Here is a 12,266-nt window from a genome sequence, read left to right on the forward strand (position 1 = left end):
AATCAGAAGTCAAGAGTATATGACAGTCAACAGTCAAAGAGGACGTGGCTGTCAACAGTGAGCAGAAAGAGAGAGTTAGATTGCCTCATATCATCAGCCTCATAATTCCTAGTCGGGCACAGGTAGGGCAGGTTCCCAGATCTGAGACATAAGACGTGGCTTGGATTAATTCCTAACCTACCCCCGATTGGTCGGACTTCCTCGGCTCGGGCCACGTAAATAGGTCTGGTACTTTCACTAAGACAACTCGCCCTTCAGCTATCAAGGCGTGAAGGATGAGTCCTTCGTCACAGTCTCAGATACAGATAAAGCTTGGGCGAGTCGCCACCGCTCATCTTTCTCATCAAGACTCAAGTCAGGTGGTACATCTGAATGGTCAGCCCGAGTAGCTAAACCCAGACAGGACGAAAAGCACTAAGCGACAACAATGTCAGGGAATTGTAACCTCCTGTCAAGGAATAACTGTCATACGTAAGAGAATATTCCAGTGGTCTGCTATCACTTATAAATGGAACCTTCCTTACACTAATAGGAGGCCATGACCTTACATCCCCTCTCACTCGACAGGCTCTGACACCCGATATTCTCTAACAACATGCAGATTCTGAAGGTAGCAACGTCATATAAAAAGGGAGGTCCTCTTCCTTAGCCAGGTACACGTATATTCGTACTCGTCTTCTACAGTTTTTTTTCCCTTAGTACACTGTTCTTCTAGGAAAAAGTACATGACTTGAGCGTCGGAGCACCGGGGGCTTTTTCCTTGGTTTTTGGTGTACACTGTTCACCATGTCTTGTTGCACCAACAAATCCTTGACTCTTCTTTACCATAATCCAAAATTCCGATTTCGTCAAACTTCACCTTATCAAATTTTGCAGAAGTCATTCCCGACATGTTGAAGAAATCCATAAAAAATCTGTATCTCTGATGTCAATTGTTGTGCAAAGGGAGGGCAACACCTCTCAACATCTAAAATGCGGAAGAAGAGGTAGAGAGAAAAGAGATCGCGCGGAGTAAGAAAGATGTACAAAAGGAGAGCAAACACGAGAAAGGAGAAGAAGAGAAAGAAAAAGAGGTACTGTGGTTCGGCGGCCTACCTACTCCACAAAACGACCGAAGATTTATTAAAATTCTCTCTAGTACATAAGAGAATCACATCTAATGATTATTGTGTTTGTTGTTGTACAATAGATTTACAATGACCTCTATAAATAATGCACAAACCTCAGATTCGGTAAAAATCATAACAAAATTTTGTTATGAAAAATCGTAACAGAATTCTGTTATGAAAAATCATAGCAAAATTCTGTTATATAAAATCGTAAGGAAATTTTATTACGAAAAATCTTAACAGATTTTTTTTTTCATAATATCCATCGCATTGATCTTATCCAAATATGAGACATCCGTCAACACAATATAAAACTGATTTATTCAAGCTTTATTAACCCCAAACAGAGGGATTGAAACGAGGCAAGTCATGGACAAACAAACGCTCTCCCCTCACACACAACATATATTATATGTAAAGATTCGTAACGTTGATGAAGCATCGCATGAGACACTTGACAGTGATCGATGCACCAATAGATCATATATGAAGGTCCTCAAACCACGAGATTGTTCAGCGCCTGAATGGCCACCTTTTCCTCATCACCTTCAGGTTGCGACAACTGTGAATCCTTGTTCACCATCTCCGGTAGGGTACTGCCGTCGTTAGACTTCTCCGCGATCGGTAGGGTGTTGTCGTTAGACTTCCCCTCCTTCCTGCCCTTGTACGCTATGTAGAGCAGCATTTGCAGAATCCCAAAGATAAATCCCAGCACATTGGGGAGCTGATCGATCGAGCAAGAAATATAAACGTATGTCGCCAGGTAAACCAAATTAATGAAGAGATATTTAGCGTCTATTACCGCGACGTAGAAGTCTTTGATCAGCAGTCCATATCCGAACCAAACGACCGCACTGATGGTGAGGAAGAATGAGAGCCAGAACGGCATGAACTCCACGCTCTTTGTCCGTATGACGAGCCTCTGAGAATCATCACATGCACGTACGATCGCAATGAGCATAATAGAATAGTAATTAATTAATTAATTGTAGTTATAATTAATTACAATGATACTGAGAGGAGCCACGAAGACGCTGACAGAAAAACACATGCAAATCCAGCCGAGAACTTGCACTCGCTGGGAGCCTCGCGTCAGAAACAGAGTCAGCACCAGCACCAAACCGAACACGCCCAGGTTCACAGACAGAACCAGCTTCGCTGTGAAAATCTGCATTATATACATATCGCAAGTAATTAATTATTAATTAATTAATTAATTGCATGAACATGGATCTTTTTAAGTTATATATATATATATATATACACATATACCTTCACGGCCTTGGACGCGTAGGCGAAGAACAGGAGAAGGTAGGCAGTCTCGATGATGCAGCCGACAGTGTTGATGGTGATGAGGAGGTAGGCGTTGGGCTTGAGCAACGCGTAGTAGATCCACAGCGTGGCGCTGAAGAGAGCCACCACGTAAGGCAAGCACGAGAACCCCTCTGTGGATTTCTTCCTGCACACTCTGTAGAACGTCGGCCTGCATTTCATTCGAGTAGCGTGGAAGAATATTAGATTATATTGCTCTGTAAGAGGTGATCAGCTGGGATATATATGAAAATTAAACAGGGAGAATTAAGAATCCTCACAGCGGCGCCAGGTACACCATGAAGGAGATGAGATTACCAAGGATGCCAAAGATGAACGGCAAAGGGTGATCTAAGGATAATCCTGCCGCCATCCTCAACTATATCAATTAATTAATCAGCAAGCTAGCTAGCTAGATGAACTAACTCTAGCTGAATTAATATAATGCTTGAGAAGCTCATGAACGAGAACCTGCCGTTTTATAGGAGCTTGGGGGATGACATTGTTGGATGAGTAGTGTTGGGACCAATGTTGTGGCTCATGCCTGAGTTGAAGTTATGGTCCTTCCGCATTAATAAAGCTCAATTTTATTATTTTATTTTTTTCAATTTTAGGCGTATTTGGTTATAGCAATAGAGTCAATGGTGCCAAAGGTCAATCAGCTTATATGACACATAAAGTTCTGCATTTTTATTATTATTATTATTATTTTTTATGAAACTGAATAATTGTATCAAGATGTGAATAGTAGTCTTATATATGTATGTCAATCATAAAGGATGTGATACATATGACTGAACAGTTATCATCAATAATTGCTGAAAACTTTTATATATATATATATATATATATATATATATATATATATATATATATATATAATCTTTTTCTCTTCCTTACTGAGTAAATTCACCATACAACTTATATTATACATTCTAAGTTGAAGTTGATCTTCAAAATATCCTGTCTTAAGTAAAATTAGAATCATAATCTTCATAGTTGTTCCTATTAGCACTTTTCTATATCGCACCACACTCGTGGGGGTATTGAAAGCTAAGATCTATTTGGCTATGAGATAATAAACTATGTATTCCCACTCCTATATCTATGATAATACCATGTTTAGATGAGTAAGTTGTTGGGGGTTGCCAAGAACAAAGTATTGGTTCAATGTTCCAATTGGCTCAATGTGATTGCCATTTTGCTTTGGAAAAGGTTTACTTAGGTTTATTCTATATTTCTAATATGTGATGTGTTGTGTCTCGTATTGTATGAATCTATTATTCTTTTAACCATTCATTTGGTTAGAATATGATAAGTATTTTAATATTATTATTATTATTATTATTATTAAAGTGAGGTACGTGAAATTAGAAATTATGACATAGCAAACACATGCACATCCAACGAGTTTGCAATAGAATTTTGAACCAGTGTATATTTTGGACGTTCGAATTCAGTTTCACAATTAATTTGTCGATTAGTTTTCATGTGCACATTAATTCGGTAAGACAAAAGTTTCATATAGTAGCACGTTTAACATCTTAAAAATCTTTTCACCAAAATATAAAGATCTGAGATAACACAAGCACTATAGTCGATGTAACACATGAGTGGTTAGCAAATCTCTGTCAAATTAATTTTGTGATGATGATGGTGCAGGAGGAGGAGATCTAAATTGTTTTTTTTAGTAATTATTATTAATTTTTATTTTTTAAATTATATTTAATTTTGTTCTAAATCTTAGGAATCAAGTCTGGTTAATTAATTTATTTTAAATCTTAGGAAATAAGTCTAGTTGGTTATTTTTCTGTTTAGATTTTTTTTAGGGTTTTGAGAGCTATATAAATCTATGCTTAGATGATGTTTAGGATAAGTTATTTTAATATTTAATCAATTGGTTTCGTTTAAGCCACGTTACTGCTACATCTCTTTTATTCTTCTATTCCCGCTCTTGTTTTTCGAGAAGGTTTTTTTTTAAACCTAGCTTAGGCTACTTCTTATTTCGTTATTTCTCTCTTGTTTTGATCTCGTTAATTCCTCTGAAATATTACGCCCCAGAATAATCTATATTCTACTATGCATCAGTTGGTATCAGAGCTCATTAAGATCCAATAGAGGGTCATCGTGGATGTGGTCGTGGTCACAACAGACAGCTTCCGAATGAGGAAGGTCAGCACCGTGATCGTAATATCTAGGATGTAATGATGATTGAGGATTTGCAAAAGCAGGTTGCGGAATTAATCCAACGTCTGGTAGCACGGGATTTTGAAGATCGTGAGATTTCTGATCATAACTCTAAGTCTACTTTTGAGAATCTATATCACCATCGTATTACGTACCGGGAACACCGTAGTCGAGGGGAATGATATGAGGACTTTGGTTTCCAAGTCGATCTTCCTGATTTTTTTGACACATTACAAGCGGAAGGCTTCATTGATTGGCTCAACGAAGTAGAGAGGATTTTTGAGTACAAGAATATACCTGATCACGTCAAAGTAAAATTGATCGTTATCAAGTTCAAAGGCAAAGCCTCAGCATGGTGGGAGCTGTTGGATCGAGACGCGCTAGAGGGGGGGGGTGAATAGCGCTCGTGGCTATTTTCAACGATTATCGGAATCGTAAGAGTTAAAACGCAGCGGAATAAAGAAAACAAGCACACAAAGACAGGAGAATTTACTTCGTTCGGAGCCTTGATCGACTCCTACTCGAAGGCCCGCGATCCTTGATCGCTTTCCGTGGGCAACAACTATAAGCTCGCAAAAACTATTACAAACTAATTACAATTCAAAGCAGTAAAAGATTATACCGACACCAAAAGGCTAAATCTGAAGCTCCGGGGTGTCGAGGTGTCGTTGCAGCACTTCGGGATCGTCTCGTAGGCAGCTTGTAGCAAACAGTTCACTTGGAAGAAGATGTTTCAAGCTGCTGGTCGAGATGTCCTTTTATTGGACGTTCAAGGCGCCTCCAGTGCCAGTCAAGGCGCCTTGAACCCCAAAACTTATCCCTGTTCCTGCGCTGTGATAACCTCCGTTGACTGTTTGCTTATCCCAACCTGAAGGCGCCTTCATCAAGGCTCCAAGGCGCCTTCAATGGTCCAAGGCGCCTTCAATACCTATGAAGGCGCCTCCAGCTCCACTTCGCAGCAAACTTCAAGTTTTGCACCCGAGGCGCCTCCAAGCTCCATGGAGGCGCCTCGGTACTGTTCATCCGAGGTTAATCTTTGCACTTTGGTCCCTGCAAGATATATTAATCCCAAATATACCCTGCAGCACAAAGTTAGCAGATAAAACATAATAGAAATATGATAAATATGAAGTTTGACAGTCAACGGACTGTCCGAGTCTGACTTCGGGTTTCCAACCGGAAACCCTAGGTCGACCCGACGCCTACTGTTCCCTCTACGGGGAACGCGTCCTCACCTACTCCCCTCAGGAGAGATTACCTGTTGCCAGTACGATCCTCCAGATCGACTGGACTTTTGCTCAGCACTCGACGCTTCCGGACTTTCTGCTGGACATCCGCTTCCCGGCTAGTCCAGTCTTTCACCTGGTTCGCGACACCAGGACTTTTCACCTAGGGTTACCACCCCCTAGGACTTTTGCCTGAAGCCATCGACCTGCCAAGACTTTCCGCATAGGGTTACCACCCCCTATGACCTAGGGTTACCACCCCCTAGGGTTTTCACCTGCCTAACCGCAGCTAGGACTTTTGCCTAAGTATCACTTAGGACTTTCCTGCAAGCTCCATGAACTTTGTTAGATAACACCACCACTTAACTTTGAGCCCTTTGCCATAATCAAAACTCAGGTTCGATCATCTGGTGCTCACTGCACCAACAATCTCCCCCTTTTTGATTATGGCAATCTTGGTTTAAAGTTAAGTAAAACATAACTTTTAAATAAAGGAATAAATAATGAAAGTTAACCAGAAGCATCAATGCATAAATAAAATTTAAAGTTTATGCTCCCCCTTTCATTCTTGATTTCTTAACTTTGACTTTTCTCTCCCCCTTTGACATAAATCAAAAAGAATTAAGAAGAGAGAAATAGTCTAGTTAATTTAAGCTCCCCCTAAAGGGTAGCATAGTTAAGTACTTAGACTTAAAAAAAATTTAGGTGAAGTACTTAGCTCAATTCATAAGGTGTTTGAAAAGAATTGTTGCATAGATAATTTAAATTTTAAGTTAATGCCTTAATAACTTCTTTGAGTTTAGGTGTCCAAGCATGAGTCAAATTAAATTATTTAACTTGATTGGGTATCAGAGCCCTAAAGGAATTTGTTTAGCCTTAAAGTACTAGCATGACTCTGTTCATTCCCCCTTAATTAATGCCAAATTAAATTCTTAGGGTCTTAGAGTACAAGCATAAGAAGAACTTTATATTATCCTAATTCTAGCTCATCCATTCTAGATTATCAAACATGTTCAGCTTATGAATGAGTTTGAGATGAGATTATTTGAAAATATTGAAAATCTAAGTTCCAAATGAGAAAATGCTAAACTTTTGAGAATTTATTGAAAATTAATTAGAGTTAACTTTAGCAATCAGAATTTGATAATTAAATATTTTTAAATCCTTTTAAATTAATATTTTGACAGTAATTGAATTAATTTTAAAAGATTTTGAAAAAAAATTTCAAAAGATTTTTGAAATGAATTTTCAAAGGATTTTAAATAAGTTTTTCAAAGATTTTTCAAAGGATTTTGAAATTAAGTTTAAAATGATTTTTTATTTAAATAATTTTTTCAAATAATTTTTAAATAAGTTTTTCAAAGATTTTTCAAATAATTTTGAAATGAATAAAAGAATTTTACAAACAATTTTGAAATGAATTTTCAAAGGATTTTTAAATAAGTTTTTCAAAGATTTTTCAAATCATTTTTAAATAAGTTTTTCAACGATTTTTCAAAGGATTTTGAAATTAAGTTTAAAATGATTTTTTATTTAAATAAATTTTTCAAATAATTTTTAAATAAGTTTGAAATTGATTTTCTAAAATAATTTTGAAATTAATATTCAAAAGATTTTTGAAATGATTTTTAAGTAATTTTGAAATTGATTTTCAAATGATTTTTGAAATGATTTTTAAATAATTTTAAAATTGATTTTCAAAATATTTTTGAAATGATTTTTAAGTAATTTTGAAATTGATTTTTAAAAGATTTTTGAAATGATTTTTAAGTAATTTTGAAATTGATTTTCAAAAGATTTTTGAAATGATTTTTAAGTAATTTTGAAATTGATTTTCAAAAGATTTTTGAAATGATTTTTAAATAATTTTGAAATTGATTTTCTAAAATAATTTTGAAATTAATTTTCAAAAGATTTTTGAAATGATTTTTAAGTAATTTTGAAATTGATTTTCAAAAGATTTTTGAAATGATTTTGAAATTAAGTTTTAAAAGATTTTTGAAATGATTTTTAAGTAATTTTGAAATTGATTTTCAAAAGATTTTTGAAATGATTTTTAAGTAATTTTGAAATTGATTTTCAAAAGATTTTTGAAATGATTTTTAAATAATTTTGAAATTGATTTTCAAAAGATTTTTGAAATGATTTTTAAGTAATTTTGAAATTAATTTTCTAAAATAATTTTGAAATTAATTTTCAAAAGATTTTTGAAATGATTTTTAAGTAATTTTGAAATTGATTTTCAAAAGATTTTTGAAATGATTTTGAAATTAAGTTTTAAAAGATTTTTGAAATGATTTAAATAATTTTGAAATTGATTTTCTAAAATAATTTTGAAATTAATTTTCAAAAGATTTTTGAAATGATTTTTAAGTAATTTTGAAATTGATTTTCAAAAGATTTTTGAAATGATTTTGAAATTAAGTTTTAAAAGATTTTTGAAATGATTTTTAAATAATTTTGAAATTGATTTTCTAAAATAATTTTGAAATTAATTTTGAATTAACTTGATTTAAGTTAATTTTAGTTTTAATTTCTTAGTCATCTCACCCGATCTAAATTTTCAATCAGCTAATCCTATAATTGTGGCGAGATGAATTGTGGTTCAGTTTAAGGGGTTGGTTTAACTTTGTGTTAGATTCAGGTTTAGCTTTGCGTTCAACAAGTAAGCATTCTTTGGATAAACTTCTGGGCTATGGTGAGTCACAAGGAACTGTAACCATGCCTTCGAGGTTTTCCAAATAGTCTTACCCATTGAACTTAATACTAAAAATTGGTCTAACTAGTTAGGATCCATTTAAGGGTAGCTTCGGTCAGTTCCACTTGGCCAAATGCACCAGGTCGAAGCCATATCTTCCTAGACATGCGATGCCCAAGCTTCCCTAACGTACTATCATCCAAAAACTTCACCAGTACTGTTAGTAAAGTTAAACCTAGCCCCCAGGGCGTAGCACAGACGGTGGGCGCATGGTATCTCTGGCGTAATGGTCAGGGGTCGATTCTCAGGAACTGACGACCTGGGGTTTACCCCGCCATGCGCCTATGGCCTGTGTACCTGCATGAACCTCCCTCCATATCCGTGGGGCCGGCACTAGGGGGGCCGCTAAGGTAGCGGATCTACCTTTTTTTAGTAAAGTTAAACCTAGTCTATTTTATCTAACCTTAATTACCCTGTCGGGTAGTCTACTCTTGTTTACCCATTTCGGGTAGATTAAGTTCGGTTACCCAGTCGGGTAATTTAGTTGGGAGTGCCAGCTATTCTGGATCCTCCTTCTATTGAATTTTAAATTTCAAATTTTGAATTTAATTTTGAATTCGAATTTTGAATTTGTAATTTGAATTTTGAATTTTTGAATTTTGAATTTTAATTAAATTTCGAATTTTAATTTTTGAATTTTAATTTAATTGTGAATTTTAGATTTATGAATTTTGAATTTAATTTATTAAAATTGTTTTCTTCTTGCTCCCCCTGGATCATAGCCTCGATATGGTCTATCGAGGTAGTGGACCTGATCCTTGGGGACCCAATATTGTCCAAGTCCAATTTGATTAACGAGGTTGGACTTGGGGACCCATGCTTGAATTATGTTCCTTTTATTTCTATTTACCAACGACAGATATGATCTATATTTAGTTTTGGGCTTGAATCCAAGTCCGGATTTGTTATAAGCGACTTCCAAGAATCAGATCCAAATTCTTGGAACCCAACGTAAAGCGTTCTAACGTATCCTTGAGTTCTTTAATTTGAGTTTTCAAATTGGAATTTTCTTCCTCAAGTTGTTGGACTTGAGTTGAACTTCCAACTTGAACTGACTCAGTTAAAGAACTCGAGTCAGTCGCTTCCTTAAGGGCTATTACTTCCTTTTGGAGCGACTTAACCCGGATGTTGGATTTAGCCAATTTTTTAAGCAAATAAGGAACTAAATTTCTTAAGTCATCTATTTGAGTTTCGGCGAGAAAAGAACTTACAGTGGGGATCGGGCCTTCGGAAACGGATGCGGATCCGTGGCTTCGCTCGGACTCTGTTTCTGACTCGTTCTCGGCTTCGGACTCGAGTTCGGACTCGATTTCGTCAATTATGTTAGCCTGCACCGGTAATGCGAGAAAGCTCGTTGGTTCTTCTTCCTTGTCAGTCTCGGATTCGTCTGACGACTCGGACCAAGTTTCAATGCCTTTCTTCTTTTCTTCTTGTTTGGGCAATCTGGCTTGTAGTGACCTTTTTGGTTACAGCCGTAGCAGGTGACATCTGATCTGTCCTTTGTGTTCATTTGAGTTGCCTTCTTCGACTTGCACATCTTCCGTACGAGTTTTATCAACTTGGAAATAACTTCGTCTTCGTCTTCTGCGTCTGATTCATCGTCTTCGTCCTCTGATATTTTAGATTTGCGCCTTGACGTCGGTTCACGTGTTCTGCTAGTACCTGCAACCAAAGCAACACCTTTCTCGACCGGGCGTGCATTAGTCTGCTCATGCAATTCTAATTCAGAAAACAATTCATCTAGTTTTATTGAGGATAAATCCTTGGAAACTTTGTAAGCATCAACCATGGATGCCCACAAAGTGTTCCTCGGAAAAGCACTTAGCGCGTACCTTATTACGTCGCGGTTTTCCACCTTTGGCCGATCGCATGAAGCCCGTTGAGTAGGTCCCGGATGCGTGCGTGAAGCTGGTTCGCCGTCTCACCTTCCTGCATTTTAATATTATATAATTTATTTAAAATTAAATCACGCTTACTTACTTTAGCGTCTGACGTGCCCTCGTGCAGCTCGATTAGTTTGTTCCACAGCTCCTTCGCACTTGAAAATGGTCCGACTCTATTCAGTTCTTCTTTTGTCAACCCGCATTGCAGCATACAGGTTGCTTTGGCATCAGCTTCGACCTTCTTTCTTATGCTGGTATCCCAGTTAGTGCATGAAACGAGTTCTCCAGCGCCGTCAAGTGGTAGCTCGAGACCGGTCTGGATGATGATCCACATCTCGACTTGCGTCTTGAGATGGTAGATCATCCGGTTCTTCCAATAGGTAAAGTCTTCGCCGGAGAAGAGCGGGGGGCGAGAAGTGCTAAAGCCTTCTTGGAGGGCCATTTAAAAGAACCTTGCCCACAAAAAAAATAGCAAAAAAAATGTACCAGGACTTGATCCTGGATTAGCAGTGCGGTATGGAAGGATAGAAATAGAAGTTCACCAGTTTCGAAAAAAAATAATAAAATATTATTAAAAAAATATTTTAAAAAATATTATTTCAAATTTTGCCAAATTCAATATTTTATCAATACTAATAAACCGTGAAAGGATGAAAATGAATTTTTCGAAAATAATTTTGGAGGGAAAAAATGAAAGGTGGTTGCATGAAAAATGCTTGAATGGTGGTTGCACCAGTTCAAAGCGACCCCGCTCTGATACCAATTGTTTGATCGAGACGCGCTAGGGGGGGGTGAATAGCGCTCGTGGCTATTTTCAACGATTATCGAAATCGTAAGAGTTAAAACGCAGCGGAATAAAGAAAACAAGCACACAAAGACAGGAGAATTTACTTCGTTCGGAGCCTTGATCGACTCCTACTCGAAGGCCCGCGATCCTTGATCGCTTTCCGTGGGCAACAACTATAAGCTCGCAAAAACTATTACAAACTAATTACAATTCAAAGCAGTAAAAGATTATACCGACACCAAAAGGCTAAATCTGAAGCTCCGGGGTGTCGAGGTGTCATTGCAGCACTTCGGGATCGTCTCGTAGGCAGCTTGTAGCAAACAGTTCACTTGGAAGAAGATGTTTCAAGCTGCTGGTCAAGATGTCCTTTTATTGGACGTTCAAGGCGCCTCCAGTGCCAGTCAAGGCGCCTTGAACCCCAAAACTTATCCCTGTTCCTGCGCTGTGATAACCTCCGTTGACTGTTTGCTTATCCCAACCTGAAGGCGCCTTCATCAAGGCTCCAAGGCGCCTTCAATGGTCCAAGGCGCCTTCAATACCTATGAAGGCGCCTCCAGCTCCACTTCGCAGCAAACTTCAAGTTTTGCACCCGAGGCGCCTCCAAGCTCCATGGAGGCGCCTCGGTACTGTTCATCCGAGGTTAATCTTTGCACTTTGGTCCCTGCAAGATATATTAATCCCAAATATACCCTGCAGCACAAAGTTAGCAGATAAAACATAATAGAAATATGATAAATATGAAGTTTGACAGTCAACGGACTGTCCGAGTCTGACTTCGGGTTTCCAACCGGAAACCCTAGGTCGACCCGACGCCTACTGTTCCCTCTACGGGGAACGCGTCCTCACCTACTCCCCTCAGGAGAGATTACCTGTTGCCAGTACGATCCTCCAGATCGACTGGACTTTTGCTCAGCACTCGACGCTTCCGGACTTTCTGCTGGACATCCGCTTCCCGGCTAGTCCAGTCTTTCACCTGGTTCGCGACACCAGGACTTTTCACCTAGG

At 37.7% G+C, this 12,266-nt stretch overlaps 1 protein-coding gene across 1 annotated transcript; it reads right to left on the reverse strand.

The window, feature by feature from the left end:
* Positions 1-1,605: 1,605 nt before the first annotated feature.
* LOC121967962 (bidirectional sugar transporter SWEET14-like) lies at positions 1,606-2,793 on the reverse strand. The gene is made up of 5 exons (XM_042518494.1): positions 2,702-2,793; positions 2,382-2,592; positions 2,116-2,277; positions 1,912-2,031; positions 1,606-1,833 (listed from the first exon to the last, which is right to left on the reverse strand). The coding sequence occupies exons 1-5, from the start codon at positions 2,791-2,793 to the stop codon at positions 1,606-1,608; spliced, it is 813 nt and encodes a 270-aa protein (XP_042374428.1).
* Positions 2,794-12,266: the final 9,473 nt, after the last annotated feature.

The sequence above is a fragment of the Zingiber officinale genome, chromosome 3B, assembly GCF_018446385.1.
Source record: "Zingiber officinale cultivar Zhangliang chromosome 3B, Zo_v1.1, whole genome shotgun sequence".
Lineage (NCBI taxonomy): Eukaryota > Viridiplantae > Streptophyta > Magnoliopsida > Zingiberales > Zingiberaceae > Zingiber > Zingiber officinale.